Source organism: Ischnura elegans, assembly GCF_921293095.1.
Source record: "Ischnura elegans chromosome 13 unlocalized genomic scaffold, ioIscEleg1.1 SUPER_13_unloc_1, whole genome shotgun sequence".
Taxonomy (NCBI): Eukaryota; Metazoa; Arthropoda; class Insecta; order Odonata; family Coenagrionidae; genus Ischnura; species Ischnura elegans.
This window is the reverse complement of record NW_025791657.1, coordinates 10,509,820-10,529,597: the sequence shown is the minus strand read 5'-3', so window position 1 is coordinate 10,529,597 and position 19,778 is coordinate 10,509,820. Positions and strand designations below refer to the sequence as shown.

General features: G+C 35.3%; 1 protein-coding gene across 2 annotated transcripts; it reads right to left on the bottom strand.

The window, feature by feature from the left end:
• Positions 1-416: 416 nt before the first annotated feature.
• On the bottom strand, positions 417-19,722 carry LOC124172381 (zinc finger protein 501-like). Of its 2 annotated transcripts, XM_046551829.1 has the most exons (5): positions 19,436-19,722; positions 19,150-19,199; positions 18,905-19,036; positions 17,253-17,390; positions 417-3,821 (listed from the first exon to the last, which is right to left on the bottom strand). In XM_046551829.1, the coding sequence occupies exon 5, from the start codon at positions 3,628-3,630 to the stop codon at positions 2,155-2,157; it is 1,476 nt and encodes a 491-aa protein (XP_046407785.1). In that variant the 5' UTR covers positions 3,631-3,821; positions 17,253-17,390; positions 18,905-19,036; positions 19,150-19,199; positions 19,436-19,722; the 3' UTR covers positions 417-2,154. The 2 variants fall into 2 exon arrangements, with proteins under 2 accessions (XP_046407785.1, XP_046407786.1); XM_046551830.1 differs by lacking the exons at positions 18,905-19,036; positions 19,150-19,199; positions 19,436-19,722 and adding an exon at positions 17,507-17,560.
• Between the last annotated feature and the right edge of the window lie 56 nt (positions 19,723-19,778).

Below are 19,778 nucleotides of genomic sequence, written 5' to 3'. Positions count from 1 at the left end.
AATTGAAGAAGCTCTGGGTTAAAAAGGGTGAAATTGGATATCCTATAATTCTTTTTTTTCATATACCTACAGTGGTTATTAAAAGACTTTTCTAAAGTCCATTCCTTAAAATCTGTAAAAACCCTATGCAGCAGCCATACCATAATGACTTATGGAATCTGGGCCTTCTAATAATTTGCAATTGAGTGTTTATAGATGCCATATTATATTGAAAGTATTCTACTTTAGAAAATATCATCTCTGGATATAGTCATAGCCATACATAAGCAAAAATCTGCAGTAACCAATTTTTAATACCTCAGGGACCAATGAAACATGGATATCATGGAATTGTTGGTAATTGTAATGGAAATAAAATTCCCTACATTTCCTAGTGGATTCACTGTTAAGTACTAATGCTGGCCCACAATGTTTTGTATACAGATGCAGTTTATTGTCATTTGTTTAACACATATAGGTACATAATTACAGTAAGAAACAGGTTACCCTAAAACCTAACAATCACAAGGATACTGGGAAGCACATGGTAGCAACAACCATAACACAGACCCCTAAGTCAGATGCCTTAGGTAAGACACTTCCCATGTCCATCCTACTTTACCATCTAGTTTATCTATAAAGAGAAATGTATTCTTAAGATACAGTCCACAAAAATCAAATAATAGACTAACAAAGGATTGATTAAATTAAAATAACTACGATAGGCGAAGGGAAAAATTTTCAGTAAGAAAGAGTTGTGACAGTTGTATGACAATATTTTACAATATAAAAAGACAATATTTTACCAATGACAAATTATCATTATTACCATTCCCAACTGGGTATTTCCTCACCATTTTTTAACGATACTTCTGTAAAAGACAATGAATTATGCGCCTATGAATAGATTAGTTAACGGTAAAATGAGAATAATCGTGATACAAGTGTAACAATATTTTTAGGCTATTGGCAAAATGTGTACGATTTCAACCCAGATAACATCATTGATTTCATTAATAATACACATTGAGACATACCAAAGAATGAGAGGAACATAAAAAAAGATATTAGACCTTGAGCAGACAAATTCGAGTGAAACTCAGTGGCATATTGTCTTAATGCAGAGTGAGCTAAGTGGGTGGCCTTGCACTATTTTGCTACCCAGCTCCTTCAAAATACAAATCAAAAATCTATGACTTCTTCATGCATTCACTACTATGTCTCACCATCCCTATTGGGCATTTGCTCATTATAAAACAATGCTTGTGTAAACGATGATGAATTACGTGTCTCCTGAACTTTTTGCTTGAGGAAAAATGTCAACAAATGCAATCTTAATTATGTATCATTCCAGCGAGTATGCATGCCAGGTGCATTTCAGTAACCAATTTGAGTAAACCCTTCATACCATCAACTAGAACAATAATGCCTCTTAGATGTGGGGCGGAAATACCTCACAAAGTCGCTCTTCCCAGAGAAAGTTTTCCCACATTCCCTGCAAGAATCCTCCTTCCAAGAATCTTCCTCCTATCTGGGTGATGGTCGAGGGTGGACTTGTGAGCAAAAGCCTTGCTGCAGGCATTGCATGAACAAGGTCTAACTCCTGTGCACGTGAGCTTATGTACGGTGCATGGAGATTCTAAGAGAGAAGGATTGCAAGCAAATGCTAAATGCATATGGTTTGTCTCCTGTGTGCGTATGTTTGTGTGTGGTTAGCTGGCTACTGTGATAGAAATATTTGCAGGAAATGATACATGAATAATGTCAGTCTCCTGTGTGCATGTGCATATGGCTTTTAAGGGCAATAGTATGCGTGAAGGACTTCCTGCAAACACTGCAGAAATAGTGTTTCTTCCGTGTGAGTGTGTGTGTACGCATGTGCTTCCTAAGGTCATAATTGTGACTGAATGATTTACAGTGTATTCTACATGAATAAATTTTCTCCTATGTGCGTAAACATATGGTTGTACAAGGTGCTTCCCTGAGTGAAGGATTTCCTGCAGACACTGTAGACACTCCTGGGTGTATATGCATATGCTCGGTAAGGTGATAACTACGACTGAATGATTTACACCATATTTACATGAATCAGGCCTCTCTCTTGTGTGTAGCCATATGCTTGTTGAGGTTGCCTTTCAGAGAGAAAGACTTATTGCAGACAATACAGGAATAATTCTAATCCCCCGTGTGTATACGCATATGCTTGGTAAGGGCATCACTGCGACTGAATGATTTACAGCATATTTTACATGAATTAGACCTGTCTCTTGCGTGTGTAGCCATATGCTTGTTGAGGGTACCACTCTCAGAGAAAGACTTATTGCAGACGCTGCATGTATAAGGCTTATCCCCAGTGTGTATACGCATGTGCTTGGTAAGGGAATCACTGCGACTGAATGATTTCCAGCATATTTTACATGAATAATTCTTCTCCCCCGTGTGTATACGCATATGTTTGGTGAGGTCAGAACTGTGACAGAAAGGCTTGGTGCAAATGCTGCATGTATAAGGTTTCTCTGCCGTGTGGGTACGCATGTGTTTGGTGAGGTCATAACTCTGAGAGAAAGACTTATTGCAGACACTACAGGAATAAGGCTTATCCCCAGTGTGTATACGCATGTGCTTGGTAAGGGAATCACTGCAACTGAATGATTTACAGCATATTTTACATGAATAAGACCTCTCTCCTGTGTGTGCACGCATGTGTTTGGTGAGGTTGCTCCTCTGAGAGAAAGACTTATTGCATACACTGCAGGTATAAGGCTTATCCCCAGTGTGAATACGGATGTGCTTGGTAAGGACATCACTATGACTGAATGATTTACAGCATATTTTACATGAATAAGACCTCTCTCCTGTGTGGGTACGGATATGCTTGTTGAGGGTACCACTCACAGAGAAAGACTTATTGCAGATACTGCATGTATAAGGTTTCTCTCCTGTGTGGGTACGCTTGTGTCTGGTGAGGTTGCCCCTCAGAGAGAATGACTTATTGCAGACACTACAGGAATAATTCTTCTCCCCTGTGTGTACATGCATGTGATTATTGAGAGTAGAAGATTTAGCGAAACACTTATAGCACACACTACAGGAATAAGGCCTCCCTCTTGCGCTTGAAAACTTTCCCTTTTTGATGTCTCTAGTGCAAGAGGAGGAATTTAAGGAATCACTTTCTACACACGTGTCAGCTCCTACAGCAAACCTTCCCCCTTTTCTATCTTTTCCTTTCTCCAGAGTCCCTCCGGATACTCCCTTTAGATGCCCATTTCCTTCATACCTCAGCCCTTGTTTTCCACTGTTTGTCCCTTTTATATCAAGCACCATGGATGACTCATCATCCACGACTAAATTGCTGGCACTAAAATGAGTTTCAAGGTGTTTGATGAGCCCACTTTTGGTGCTGAATCCACCTGTGCAGTGGTAGCAATTATACGTAGTTTCGTTTGACATTTGTCTCTTTACAGAATTTTTCGCCTCACAATTACTGAACTCATCTTTGTTCCCCATGACTGCCTCTGCGCAACTCCTCCTCTTTTCAGTGATTCTGATCATCCTGAGGGCATTAGGGATTATTGGTGCATCACAACCACTTCCACCCCTCACCTCACCCACTCTGCCTCCACTGATTTTGGATGCCTGCTTGTCCATCATATGGAATTCCGCATGATGTTGACTTATCAGCAAGAACAGCTCCACATTTTTCCAAGTCTTCAATAATCACATTCCTTCATTCCCCTGCATAAGATGCTCCATTCGCAGAATTAATAACAGTCAGTGAGGCCGAGGAAGGAATAGTCACCACTTAGATGTTTCCCTAAACTTCCTTTCACCAGCTGGAAGCCCTAGAAAAGAATTTTAATATTTTAATCACAAAAGAAAGCTATGCTGGTCTAATTTATAAAAGCCCTTTAGTTGATAACTAATGAAATTTGATAGAAAGCAATATACCGGCCTCAAAGTATCAAGATGGGCCGCCCTTTTTATTCTATGTTCATTTTTCATTTGATCTAACAAAACGGTGTTGTGTCTTTCAACTACAATAAAACTGAAATTTGGAGCCAGTACTCAATAAACTTGATAGCACAAACAATGAAGTACATGAATAATGGTCATAGTTGAGCTTCCTATTGAATTATTTATGTACATAGAAGGAAGGTCAACCAGTAGTTGTAAAATTGTGTTACAAAATACACAATAAAGGTACAGTGCCAAGGGAACCTGTAAAGACAATTATGATACAGATTCCAAACAAAGGAAACACCAGAAAGTAAGAGGAACACCCAAACAGTCTGATTTCATATATGGCTAAGGCATTGCTGAGAGTTCTGAATCTGAGACTTGAACGAATAACGGAAAAGAATGTTGGTGACGAGCAGTTTGGCTTCAGAAGAGGTAGGGGCACCATACAAACTATTGCACATATAAGAACATTGTAGAAATGCACTGGGGAAGAGGAAAAGATGTTGGCTTTGGCTTTATGGACCTGGAAAACTTTAACAGGGAAAAATGGGATAAGCTATTGCGTATTCATAAGATAAAGAAAGTAGACTGGATTGTAATTCCTGATGGTAAGATGCAGAAGCATTTTATTCGCTTCCCTTATCTCAAATTTGAAGATGCAATTAAGCAAAGCAATGTAAAGTAAGAAAGCTGGGAGTAGTCCATTGCAGTGATGGCTGCTCTTGGGAAAAAGGAGACAGAGGACAATTGCTATCTGCCACCTTTACCATTGATTATGCTGAATCAATGAGGGTGCTTTTTAAAGTGGACAGAGTTTAGAGTAAATTCCAGGGTAATAATAATATGGAAAAGGTAATGAGTAAAAATGTGATGATATCTATCAAAGGATATTGTAATGCACAGAAATGCATCAATCGATGGCCTGTCAGGTCCAAATTTTCGGAATATTTTTTCTGTTGATAATGTATCAATAGTAATTACCCTGTAAGCCTCAGTGTTTACCTTTGTAATCAATTTATTACAATTCATACTTTCTATGTAAAGTAACTTAGAAAGAACAATCTAATACTATTATATACGATTTTCTTCAAATCATTTTAGTACTTGCTGACATTATGCAAAATGAATTATTTTCAGTTCGTAAGTCAATTTTAAAAGTACTAAAAATAAATTAATATCAACAATTTTTTTAAAGTAAGGAATTCTCATATTATAACATATTCAACAAAATATTTGGCTTTTTCTCCAATTCATGTTTCTTAACCATATTTATGTATTAACTGTAAATATATCACTTTGTTTGTTTAAAACCCTCCTTTTAAACACCGTGAAAACATTGAGATACATAAGTTGTAAGTGAATTTCGAACACTTCAATATTCGTGACATATTCATTTGGATTATCAAATTAACCCATTACCGGCCGAGTAAAGAAATACTTGAAAATATGTATTTTTTTCTTTTCATTTTACCTAATAACATGCTAAATAAGGTAAATTGAAAATATGGGCCTTCAAAAAAATTTGCTTACGGTAAAAAAAATGTTGCGTTTTCGCAACGTTGGCCGAATCCGGTATCTATAGGCAGTTATGCAACCCGCATTACAATACATAACCGTCTCATAGGAATATGTTGTTTTTACTGTCGGATATAATCCTATACCTTTTTATGCCAATTATATGACAAATATCGTCATATTGGATAAATAAAATCCTTAGATATTATGTTTCCAACGAGATGTTGTTATTTGACCTAAATCCACTATAAAATATACATGCTTTACGGTTTGAAAGAAATAATTCAAAGCGAAAACTTTCTCAAAAGAGAATGTATTTCACATTTTTTCATTGACTTTAATATTATCATTGCAGATTAAAGTACAATAATTAATGGCTAATTATGAAATACTCAAGCATTTTGGGTGTAATGGAACATAAAATTTTGTACATTCAAACATGGTTTGGCTTTTACACTGTTCCGGCAACTACTGAATTTTTGTTAACTCTATGAACAAATTCGTCCCTTCATGCTTCACGAATCTGCGATGAATTATATGGCCTAACTTTTTCCATGTTTATGGACGCGAATTGAATAGGGGTACGTCATCTACTGACTTATGCACTTCAATTTTTAGATGCGTCCCTGCTAGATACGATTTGAAGTCTACCAGTGAAATTTACTTCCGTTGCATAACCTGTACAATCTCTTGGCGTTAGTGCAAACGCTGTCCAGTAAGTTGATAAGCTAGGATCTTTTTTCCCCTGAATTCTTGTGCGGTAATTTGTATTTGCATTATCAAGTAGGTCCACACCTCTCACGTATTTACTATATTCCCCAATGACACGAATAGTATTTTCTTTTATTGACATAGAATAGTATGTGAAATAGTATTTTCTTTTTTCTGCTGAAACTTTTCCCTGTGCCAAATGGAAGCGAAAAACTTGTATTGCTGTCTACAGAGACAATCTAGTTATCATTCCATCGAGCTATACTAAGACCTTGGGCTTTATCAAATGTTTTTTTTTTCATTTTCCTCTCGGTTTCACGTCGATGGTTTTATTATATTCTATCAGGCACTCTTCCGTTATACGTATTTACTCGTGTTTTCACGGATGGCTCCAGTGACAAATAATCCTTTTTCTTTCAAAACAATAAATAGTCTCCAAGGTGAAAAGAAGTTATCGAAAAGCATACAATGATTCGAGGGATCAGGGATAACCTTGACAAATTCAAGAATAACACTTGCTTCCAATTTTCTATCACCTGGTTGAACCATAAAACCGTCTGAATAACATAAGCACCAAAGTTAAAAGCAAAATCTTCAAGGCTTGTTTTAAAAGAACATTTATGCACTGTAGTGACCAAAGTAAGGTACCATTTGCTCATTATTTCAAAATTTATGCGCAAATATGCCGAATTGTATTAATTTTTTATTCAAGTCGTCAAATTGAGGTCATTATTTACAAATCTGTCATTTTTGTCCAGACAGGAACTGTCTGAAAAGTGTAGATTATTTTTTTATTAATCTAAATACGTTGTGGTTCAATCATTGCCGAACCAAATCTACGCTTTATCGTCGTCATTCACCCAATATCCTGTTGTGGAGGTTGGTGAATCGTGAAGTAAGGAAGGATGAATTCGGATTAAAAGTACAAAGTTTTGTGTTCCATTGCACCCGAAATGCTTTCATGTTATTCATAAATAATCATTATTTGTTGTAATTCAATCTGTTGTGATAAAAATGTCAATTGAAAACTGGAAAATACGTTATCTTCTGAAAAAATATTCACTTTGACTCATTTCTTTCAAGCCGTAATGCATCTCTATTTTATATTGGATTTTGGTGAAATAATGCAGCATCTCATTGGAAATATAGTATCTAAGGATTTTAATTGTCAAATATGACGATATTTGTCAAATTCGAGGCATAAAAATGCGTAGGATTATATCTGACAGCAAAAACGGCATATTCCTACGAGACGGAAATATGTGGTAATGCGGGTTGCATAACTGCCTATAGATATCGGATTCGACCAACGTTGCGAAAACGCAACATTATTTCCGGATCTGATTTTCGCTTAATGTTGACTCCATGACGAAATATAAGCTTTAATATCTGTTAATTGAAATTTCTACGTCCATATGGACGAATAAAAAACTTAATAAAGGGAATAGTTACTCTTAGGAAAAATTATTTATCTTGCTTAACAGGAGACTCGAAAATTGACACATTTTGAGTATTTTTATAAATATCGAAATACTTATTAAATGTCATTATAATCTCACTAAAAATCAGTTTAAAATTATTTTTATCGAAAAAAGCGAATTCTACATTAATAAAATTCAATTGAAACATTTTTTTTGCATTTCTCAATAATGTTGCGTTTTCGCAACTTTGGCCGTAAATGGGTTAATTAGCCTCAGTCCTTTAATTTTCCAAAAATGCCATTTTTAATTTGTTTGAGTGTTTTGCATTCAAACGTTCATTTTCAGAAATGGAGACTAAAATCCTAGGGTTAGGGCTAACAAATGAAAAATCAGCCACATTTCACAAGTTCATCTGTTATTAATTTCATATTTTTCTACAATACAAGAATATTCAATTCAAAACGATCCCACGTCCCTTATATCACTATGAGTACTAAGATAACAGACAACAAACTTTTTTCAATTATATCCAAGGGCTTAACTATGACTGAACAGGAGTATACACATGTGTAAAAAGAGTTTTTAAGTGTGGAAAACTGCATTAACAAATTTCTCAGCATGGTACATGGACATCCATTTGTAATATGTACCAGGGGCACAGCCAGAAATTACGGCTAGGGGGGTTTCAGGCGCAACTATCACTTACGTGTAATATTTCTAACCCTGCCGCGTGAACGGCGGTGAAATATACAAGAATTGCCATGTCATTAGAATACCCAATACTCAACACTAATATTGCATTATGAACAAATGGGAATAGATAATTCATGATGGGAATTAGAAAGAGCATCTACCACCACTCGAAAAAGCAAAGTCACAAGTACAAAATAATAATGGGCAGCTTAAAAGCAAATGTCATGGTGATACCAGAAAACTCAACATTAAAAGAAGCAATATAAACAATTGGAAATAGGCGATCTATGGTGACAATTGAAAAGATACTCCCTAATGATTTGCCACGAATAAACAGGCATCCTAATCCATGAAACGTAAAATCAGGTCAGCCATAAATAGTATTAAATAAACGAACTTATACCCTCACCAATTACGTCATCTCTGTTCGCTGGTTATTTGACATCAAGTTAGCAGATACTTTTAAAAGGGATACGCTACGGAACCCCAATGCTATCCGTTAAAAGCATCTTGATACATTAAACCGAATATTTAAAGCTTATATCTCCATGAATGACACCCAGAATTAAGTACTAAGTCGTCCTAAAACATGTAACTCATAAAACTGTAGAGGTTAAAGCCAAATGTTTGGAGAAACAGATATCAACTTTCAAAACAAACTCGAATTATATTTTATATTTTTGGATGTCACATCCCAAAACAGATCCTACGTACTTACAAACCTCCATGTTTAAAAAAAAAGAATCACATATGAAACTTCTTATAGAGGCTTATGCCTCTAAACAATTACATTTGCTGTAGTTAGAGGTTTCCGGTTAAGAATTTCATATTTTCGCTACTTTTCCCAAAGATCATACAAAGCCAATATACAAAAATATATTAAGCTTTTAAGGCTTAAATTGCGAGGGTTTAAATATTTCTGCGACGTTGACAGAGAAGAATGTGATACTTCAAATGCCGCGAGAGGATTTTAATACACACGGTATGCCTACCAATAATTATATTTAAGGACACAAAAGTTGATAAGACAAAACAGTATGATAACAGCGTGTAGTACATATACCTGCGAACATTTAGAACACATAATATCATTACGACAGGGCCAAACAACTCCGAAATGCATATAACATTACCTAGATGATGGAATACTTGCTATCACACCAAGAGAGTAATCCTGATTAATGAGAGACCAGTTGCATGATTTTACTATGAGGTGGTGATATGTAACTATGCATTTTTAATGAGAACCATAAACAACAAAACACACTAGAAAGTCGCGCAGTATTCTCCACCATAAATATGGATATGATCAAGAAGCCTACTTATAAGGTTCTTGGATATGATACACGAATAAGAGGTTAGTGACACCGGCATGGAAACAGAAGATTATCTAGTAATATCTCCATATAAACACAAAAAAGACGGATTTGGCACCACCTCAATATCTATTTTTCTAATACGTCGGAAATATTGAGTCCTCTTATTTAAAGACAAAATTAACACATGTATATAATTACGTTAACATGTTTACCCACAAAATCTACTAACATCGACTTGAAGGAAGTCCTGCACAAACGGGAATGTCTAACTATGAGAACACTATCTTTTATAACGCACACAAAAAAAACAGATTTTGTTCTTCTCCGGATTACACAAAGCTACTTCAAACTCCTTTTCATTAAATAATCGAACCGTCGCTTCACATCATACCCATACATATAGGCTATATAGACTAGCTAATCACTCCAAGAAAATAATCTTTGTACGAGATTAATTGCATACATTACTTCACAATGAGGTTCTTACATGAAATTGTGCATTTTAATGGACCCATCATCATACAAACACACTACCAAATACACATCAATCTCCGCCAAAAATATGGATATTATACACGAATACGAATTCAGGGCGAGGGCCTAACAGTAAAAAAGTATCCAATAGTTTCCTCAACTTACACGACAGGAAAAAAAGGATCCAGCAGCAACTTTAAACCTATTTTGCAAATATGCAGGATAACGTTTTAGTTTAGAGTAAACAACAACACATTCAAGTAGGTACTTATATAGCTTAACCACTACCATCTTTACAAACAAAAAACTACTATCCTCGACAAGAAGGATTCCCGGAATCAAAATAAATACAAAAGGAATGTCTAATAACCACAGTACTACCTCTCAAAGCACATAAAATAGGGAGTTTACTAATTTCCCTCATAAACACAATTTCCCGATATGCTCTCGTTCACGAACTAATCGATATGCCACTCGACTCGACGTTATCGACTCAAAATTCGAATTCAAAACGCATTGACACATCGATATTATAATTCCCGTGGCGGTCATTTCAGAATGGATAAACATTGCAGCCTCAAATCAAACTTAAGATAGCCTGGGTGCTAACATCTGTTATTACCAATCTCATTACTGAATCTGTGGTTATTTCAACAATTATTCGTTTCATGAATTTCAAGGCCTTAGCTGATTAGCTAGCTAAAAGCAATACGACGTATGCATTTGAGGGAGACTATGATCACAAAATCCCAGAAGGAAACTACTTTCATTTGGATGATAAGTGAAAACACTGAGGAATACTCAAGGCATGGTCCATAAAAGTCAGCAATTAATAAATCACCTCAAATATATATCACGATGCAACAGCATGAATAGAGAATATTATCAACAATTTTCACCATAGAGTTTACATTACTATATAAGTGTAGAGTATTTACGATTTTCATGATCATTTGACGCCGTCACATCACCCGTGAAATAACCATGTTGACATAAGACCACGTATACAAGGTAGGTTTAGAATCGCGGTTTTATAGTTTTTTGTTAAGATTATGTATATATAAGACCAGAAAGGAATTTAAGCCAAATTTCAGCTCCCATACATTCGATTCGGCAAAACGATTCCAGAATTTCTTTATTTTAAAGTTCAAAAATGTATTTTTTCAAAATAGCCACGTCAGGACTCATGCAATAAACCTCAACAATATATCAGTTTAAATTAATGCAAATGGAAGAATTCTTCATTTTTCGACGAAAGGCCCATTGTATACGTAGTCTTCTCATGGTAAGATACACACTTAAAGCCCTCAGTCTAAACTAATCTTTGCTTGATTGGGCTGTTATAAGCTAGGGTGTCAATGAGCATTTATGTATTTTATGTCTATCTGTTGTAATGTGATTTTTAGGTGATATTTAAAAGTGTGCTTTTAATAGCCCCTTTTTATGGTATACGTATCCCTATTTTATATCGGACAAGGTAAGCAAAGACTGGTTTAGATTCCAGGGTTGTAGCTGCAATTCTTCCCGCTATTGAACCTTGTATACCATCGAAAAGTGATGAATTCTTGCATTCTAAACGTAAATTGATATAATATACTGTTTATTTGCATGAACTCCGAAATACCTATTTAGAAAACCCTTTCTGCATACTAAAGACATTTGGGAATTATGTTTGTCACTGATGCTGCCGATATGGCGCTTGAATTCCACTTTGACACAAACATCATATCACTTAGTGAAATTGTCATGTATTGAAGGGGAAAGAGGCTAATATTTAAAGGAGGATATTTGGCCTCTTGTAGATGTGTCTCTAGTGGTGAAAACCGCAACTACGAATCCTTCTAAATAAGTACACTAGTTTTTCCATATGTCTCATATTATAAAGTGGTGTTTACGTGTCAATGAGCATGAGAATTGTTATGTATATTGTGTTTAAGCTGTTGCAATGTAACTTATTTTTAAGTTCATTTTTGAGTTGTTTGCTTTCTTAATCTTTTCGTTGAGCATTGCAAAGTATTTTCATACATCATCGCAGTGAATGCAGTTTACCTGTGGGAATTTGAAATCTGTGTCAATGCTGATCAGTGACAATTGTTTGTACGCAATTCATTTCTGAACCTTTACTTATCTCTGGATGTAATCTATGGAGTTCTTTCTCCTTACCTATAAAAATTCCCCTTCCATAATCATTTTAAAATAGAGTAGTTTCCTTCATCAAAGAAAACGAAAGGCATTGATCGCGATTCGTTACCCACCATTAGTATATTCATAATAAGTACACAAATTATTTGGTTTTTTCAAATACCGGTTTAGACGATTGGCAAGGGTCAAATTTTATCCTTAATTGAAAAAGGCCAGATTGGTGCCCATGCGATTCCACTCCACGTGACGACACAGGGACCTAGTTTCTACACGAGAGGATAGGAGTTTTACATCGTCTGAGGTTACCAATGCATGCATGAGGCACAGAGCTCAGGGAAACATATCTTAATAATCACCTATTAAAACTGGCTAAGGTTGGAAAGTTTTCTTCGTTTGATAAGGTATTCATAAACTTTTTTTAAGCCAACCGCTACCAGCCAGCAAGGTACTCAGCTACCCGCTAGCATACTGCATCCTATCAGCGCTCAGAGCCTCGATCAAGGTCACCTCACATGGTGGGAGGGGGAACCAGAAATGCTATGCACGGACTTTTACCCTTCATTCCAACTTACGCGTTGCGTTTTCGTGCGCTTGAAAATTTTCACTTTTCATTTTATCGCGAAAAATAGATATCGTCATTTAAAAATCTTAAAGTGTGAAATAAGCACTCCAGGAGTAACAATCTTTCGATTTAGGCAATAAAAAAACAATAGGAAACCACCCTATTTGCAGAAAGCCCTTATATCCATTTTATTTATTATTTATCATGTCTTTATAAATAATCTAGAAAAAATGTGTCTAATTTTTCTTCATTACCTAATTTTTACTGTACTACTATCAAACTCTTTTTTTTATTTTCCGAGCAGAAATGGATGGATGCATTTGTTTTTGAAAAACTCATAGCATAAAGAAACTTCATGCCGTCATTCAAATTTGCCAAGGGTTTAATTTTCTGCCAATAGGGGACCTAACCAATCTTAAGTAATGATACACCATTTGCCATGCAATTCACAGTTTTTACATTTTATACACTTCTTCAAGCCATAAAATAATGATATTAGGCAATGAATGAAAACATTTGTATTAAAAATGATTATATTACTATACGTTACTACTAATTAGAGTTTTATACTCATACTTTATTTATAACAGGAGGTATTCAATTTTCCTTCTGGAGCTTGCTGGAGAATAACTATTCTTAACTCTCTTGATGCATATGATTGGCACATGTTTCAACGGAAGTGGTTGCCAGCTTCTCCTGTTCTCCTATTATCTTATAACGGTCCTCCTCTCTGAGATTGAGAATGAGATATGGATGATAGATAAGAGTATTTTCAGTACTATTAACTACGCAACAACATAAAAGGGGCCCAATTCCATTGCACACAAGCTTGACTGATGTTGTCATTTGAGGAGCATTGTAAACGGTTCAGAGAAATGTCTGCAGCATGGAAATGTCTGCAGAGAGTTCCATTCACTCATGATATTTGTAACAGAATAAACTCCAAATTACCTGTGCACAAATTTTGAGTTGTTGATGGACAGAATTTCAACAAACCTAATATGAAATTGTATTCTAGAGTGAAGCTTGATGCTACTTGAACACTTAATTACCCTAATGCTATTTTTTCCTTCCTATCAGCAAATCAGGACATGCTCACAAAAACATTTGCATCATTGAGTTTTAGTTCCCATTACAAATGAAATACACATGAGTTTTAATGAGAAGAAATTCCCTTGGACTGCTGCAAATTAAACCATTGCTGGCTGACAGTGCAGATCACAATGCATATTTCCAGAACAATTTTACCAAAGCTCATGGTACTAGGTGTTAGGCCTCCATTGTCTATAAGGATGGCAACACGTGGGAGAAAAGACATTAATGAACCCGCAAACGGTTGAGAGCCTCATGAAATCCTTTTCTTCTTAAAAACGAAATCAATGTCACCCACAAATAATTCTTTCAAGCTAATATTCATAACTGTAACAGACATTCCCACTTAACACTGCAGATATCGTCCCAAAAAGTGCCATGGTAAGTGAGAGATGCATTATTTCTGACATTATAATTTAAATTCTGTGCACCATAGGATGAATTTACTGGATATGGATTTCTTTCTGGGGGGGGGGGGGGGGCACAAGCAAGGCCGTATCCAGGATTTTCTTTCCTTCTTTATCCTAATTTATACATAGATATCATCCAAACTTGATGCTATTTTTATCAATAATTATTCAGCTACTACTCATAAGCTATTTGTAACACGCTTGTGAATTAATGTATGCACGCAATTTGAATACTGTCACTGGGGAAGTTATTGGAAGTCATTGGGTTTATAGTCAAAAGAAATGATATTAGACTGCAATTCTAAAGTTGTTTATCTAAACTAAGACCTAAAAGATTATTACTTTTAATTGAGGCTTTGAAGGCTACTTGTTTACTGAACATAAGATCTTAATATAAATTAATTACAACAATTAGAGGAATTCCCGCTATTAAAATCATTCCTGATATGAATATAATTGATTTATTGTTGTTCTGATTTATTCAAATTGTAGATATATTGTTTATAGTAAATGCACTATAAGTTATTCATGGATAAAAACATAGTGTGATTATGGTAGGTATGATTATTACAATAATCAATCAAGTTCTTTCAAGTAATAGACAAAAACTCTGATACCTTGGATAAGGTATTGGAAGTGGTAATTGAATTTTTCAAGAACGATTAAACATAAGTTGGTACCATCAAAAGCAATGTAAAGCTGAATATCTGGGCAAATCGCACTTAGCCCATGTGCTATGTAATGTGGAAATATATTGCACATCGGCCATAGACGTGACCACAAGCACGGGGAAAGTGTGATCCCTTAAGAAGGCTTTAAGAAATAAATTATAAAATTACCACTTTACAGAGAGAGGAATGTAAATCCAAAACTCTTTTTCGGTTATTACTGCATTTTACAATGAATCTGAGAATTTTAACGAGCCTAGAAAAATTTTCTAAAGTAGTTTAAAGTTGATGTATGCTATCTAGGGTCAGTCAACAGGCTACCTTAGCCAGTTGTAATAGGTGATTGTTAAGACATGTTTCCCTCAGCTCTGTGCCTCATGCATGCATTGGTAACCTCAGCACTTACCACACCTTAATAGGGTGGTTTCCTATTATTTTTTTATTGCCTAAATCGAAAGATTATTACTCCTGGAGTACGTATTTCATGCTTTTAGATTTTTAAATGACGATATCTATTTTTCGCAATTAAATGAAAAGTGAAAAATTTTCAAGCGCGCAAAAACGCGACGCATAAGTAGGAATGATGGGAAAAAGTCGTGCGATGCATTTCTGATTCCCCCTCTCACCTTGTGAGGTGACCTTGATCGAGGCTCTGAGCGCTGATAGGACGCAGGATGCTAGCGGGTAGCTGAGTACCTTGCTGGCTGGTAGCACTTGGCTTAAAAAAGGTTTATTAATACCTTATCAAACGAAGAAAACTTTCCGACCTTAGTTTTAATAGGTGATTATTAAGACATGTTTCCCTGAGCTCTGCGCCTCATGCATGCATTGGCAATCTCAGACGATGTAAAACTCCTATCCTCTCGTGTAGAAACTAGGTCCCTGTGACTTCACGTGGAGTGGCATCGCATGGGCGCCAATCTGGCCCTTTTCAAATGAGGATAAAATGGACCACTGCCATTCGTCTAAACTGGTATTTCTAAACCGAAATAATTTGTATATTATGAATACAGTAATTGTGGGTAACAAATCGCAATCAATGCCTTTCGGTACCTTTGATGAAGGAAACTACACTATTGAGGATAAAATTTGACCCTAACCATTCGTCTAAACCGGTATTTCAAAAACCAAATAATTTGTGTATTATGAATACAATAATGGTAGGTAACGAATCGCAATCAATGCCTTTCATTTTCTTTGATGAAGGAAACTACCCTATTATGTAAAACATATTATTTACCACAAGATAATTTGAATAAAGGTTTTTGTAATCAAGCACATAAAAAATTTATAAAGCACTGACATAGATAATTTTAGCCAACAAAATTGTTATCAAATCACTCAAATATCATACAAATATGAAAAAACCAAATATATAATATTTTAACATAACAATGGACAAGTACACTAAATAGCCATGGTGTGTTAAGTCATTTTTCTTAATATGCTTTAGAAATTTTAATCTTTTTGTTGAAATATTTTATTGGATACTTTTTGAGTAGCTAATTTACCTTTTAGTACTTGTATACTTATGCATTTCTCTCATCTCTTAATGTTTAATACGACTTTAAACTGGCAAATGAACTTTGAAAACGTCCGCAAATATGATTCTATAAACGACCTAAACTTAAAGAGTTCAAATTTAAATCCAAACAGGAGGTTTAAAGTAAGAGAAAGATATCGAAAACACACCCCAAAAAATTATTCGTATCTATTGATATCCTTAATTCGTAGGTCATAGTTGAATTCCAATTACCCACTAATTTTTTGCTAGGATTGGATTTTAAACACACAGTTGTACGAAAAGATAAAACATCTGCAGTCCTCACCACTGAATAACCAAAATCGGAAACACTACATGGGAAACTGGACTTATTTCACTACTCCGTCGATCATTGGAGAGGTCCTTTAATATCATTTAATATTGCTGATGAACTAATTTAATGCCCCATTAACTTTTGTGTCCTAAACAAATGATCCTGATAATAAATTTTGTATCCTATGCTTTTTAATAAATTTTGCATGTACGTACTAATTTGTTGCAGACATATATCTTAATACCTTGCCCGTCGAGGCTTCGTCAAATACACGATTTAGTTACTTTTTCACGTTATTATCTTAATCTGTTGAACCCACAAATACAAACATCTTACTAAAGTTTTCAATCTCATCGATATGAACGTGAAACTATTAAGGCTTGGCTACGCGGTAAACTAACACGAACAAGTTAATATCTACTTACTTGAATGATTTCACATTATTTGTAAGTTACACTAGAATTCCAATGAAAAATAAGATGCACTCACCCTTAAGTAATTAATACATGAAAAATTTCTCAGTTCTGCATCCAATTTATGACAAATGTTTCTGAAATCGTGGAATTCGATGAGCTTTTCCAGGCACAGTGGACATAAAGAGCCAGGCAGGCCATCTCCCACAGCAACCTAAGGAATCAATGAAAACATATGCAATAGACTTTGGACCTATCATGGAAAATAAGTTCATAGAACGGAATAAAAAAAGAACTAAGGACATCAATAAAATATAACCCGTCACTTACTTTTAATTCGACTAAATCATATAAGGCATCCTTGACAGTTATCTCGCTTGAAACAATAGAGGTAAATACATAGTAATAATAATCATATTTCTTCATGCAGAGTCTGCACGGGGTACTCTCGGAATGATTTCCTGAAGACTCCGAGAAATCATACTCATGCTTTCACTGCAATAACTCATTCAATCACTAAACCAGTTCACTCCAACAATTCATCCACGTATCACTCAGTTTTTTTAAAACTCCTAATACTTTAATATCATTTCCATGACGTACACCAATGCAAAATCATTAGACTTATCAAAGAAAAGGGTGTAATAAGCCCACATTTAAAAAGGACCCCAAAAAGAAATAACATAGCAGCAGGATAAACAGCAAATATTTTACAAGAATTTCAAGGTTATTGACAAGAACACTACATAAGGACGATTGTCTTCGTGCGCTCCGATCGTCATTTGCCCAAAATTCCTGTATTGCCGATATTTTTTGCAGCTGAATTATTCTGTTCTAAAATCAAAGAGTAGGTAAGAGGCAAAAAAATACATCGAAAACATATTCCTCAAAATTCTTCACGTTCATTGATGTGTGTTATGAGTTGGTCATTGGTAAATTCAAATGTATCACTTTTATGACTGAATGAATTGTAAACACTTGTTACACCAAAAAAAAAGCGACTTCGGTCGTCCCCATTGAGGTATCAAGAGCTAGTTAATTAATGCCTCGTCAGGATTCGGAAACACAATGTGGGAAATTGGACTTTTTTCACTGCTCCGTCGATCATTGGCGGGGTCCTTTCATAACATTCAATATTGTTAACTAACAAATTTAATGCTACATTAAGTTTTGTTCTCTAATAAGAAGTACTTTTCAGTTATTTTTTCATGTATTACATTGATGAAGTCACTAAGCATTTAGGCCTGTTTACACGATGCATTAACAGGTATGAGTTAATGTACGTTTTCATGAATGATTTTTGTGGACCAGAACGGTAAATGTACGAATGCATGAACCAAATTAGAACAAGTTCTCTTTTCTGTGCATGCATTCGCACAAGTTGGGTGGTTACACGGTGTATTTTGGCGTTCATTCTCGTGTTCATACATTTAAACATTAACCCGTACGTGTTAATGTGCCGTGCAAACAAATACATTGCCCGCCTTGACAAGGGATTCATCAAATACACGATTAATTACATTTTCAAGTTATTGCTATATTCTGTTGAAACCACAAGTACAAACATTTGAAAAAAATTCCATTCCAGTCCATATTAACTTTAAACTATTAAGGCCGGGCTACACGTTAAGTTAACACGAACAAGTTAATATCTGGTTACGTGAATGAGTTCACATTATTTGAAAGTTATACGAGGCTTCCAATGAAAAAAAAATAAGATGCACTCACCCTGAGGTACTTTCTACACGAAAAATTTCTCAGTTCTCCGACCGATTTCAGACAAATATTTATGAAATCATTGAATTCGATGAGCCTTTTCAAGCACAGTGGGCTGGCAGGCAGGTCATCTCCAACAGCAACCTACGAAAGGAATGAAACATATGCAAGAGATCAGAATTGCTGTGGAAAACATGCCCATAAAACGGAATAAAACAATAACTAAGGAGATCAATAAAATGTAAACCCTCACTTACTTGTAAGTCAACAAAATCGCCTTAGGCATCCTTTCCAGTTATCTGGCTTCCTGCAATTGAAAAGAATATGTGTAACAATAATCATTTTTCTTCATGCACAGTCTGCACGGAGTACCCTCAGAATTCCTTTCTGAAGACTCAGATAAATTCTCAGAGGTAATACTCATGTTTTCACAGCAATAACTCATTCTATCTGTAAAACCAGTTCACTCCTCAAACAAACCATCCACACAGCACTCAGTTATTTGCAAATTTCTAATACATTACGTTCATTTCTATGACTTACGCCAGCGCAAAAACTTCAGAATAATCAAGGAAAAGTGCATAAAAAGCTCACATTTACATTGGACCTAAAAAATAAATCGCTTTTCGACAGAAAAGACAGCAAATATTTTACACGGACACCATGCTCATTGACTTCCTAACTCTGACCATGGTAGCAAGATTTAGTTACCTACCGGACTTCATTTGCATTTTACACCGCTACAGGATTGCGCATACAACAGGCCTAAAATCGAAAAATGAAATATTTCCCACAATAAGTGATATATTATGCTACTCAATTACATTCTTTGAAAAACAAAAATATTTTTAACCTTTTTTAATTCTACATTTAAGAATTTTGAACT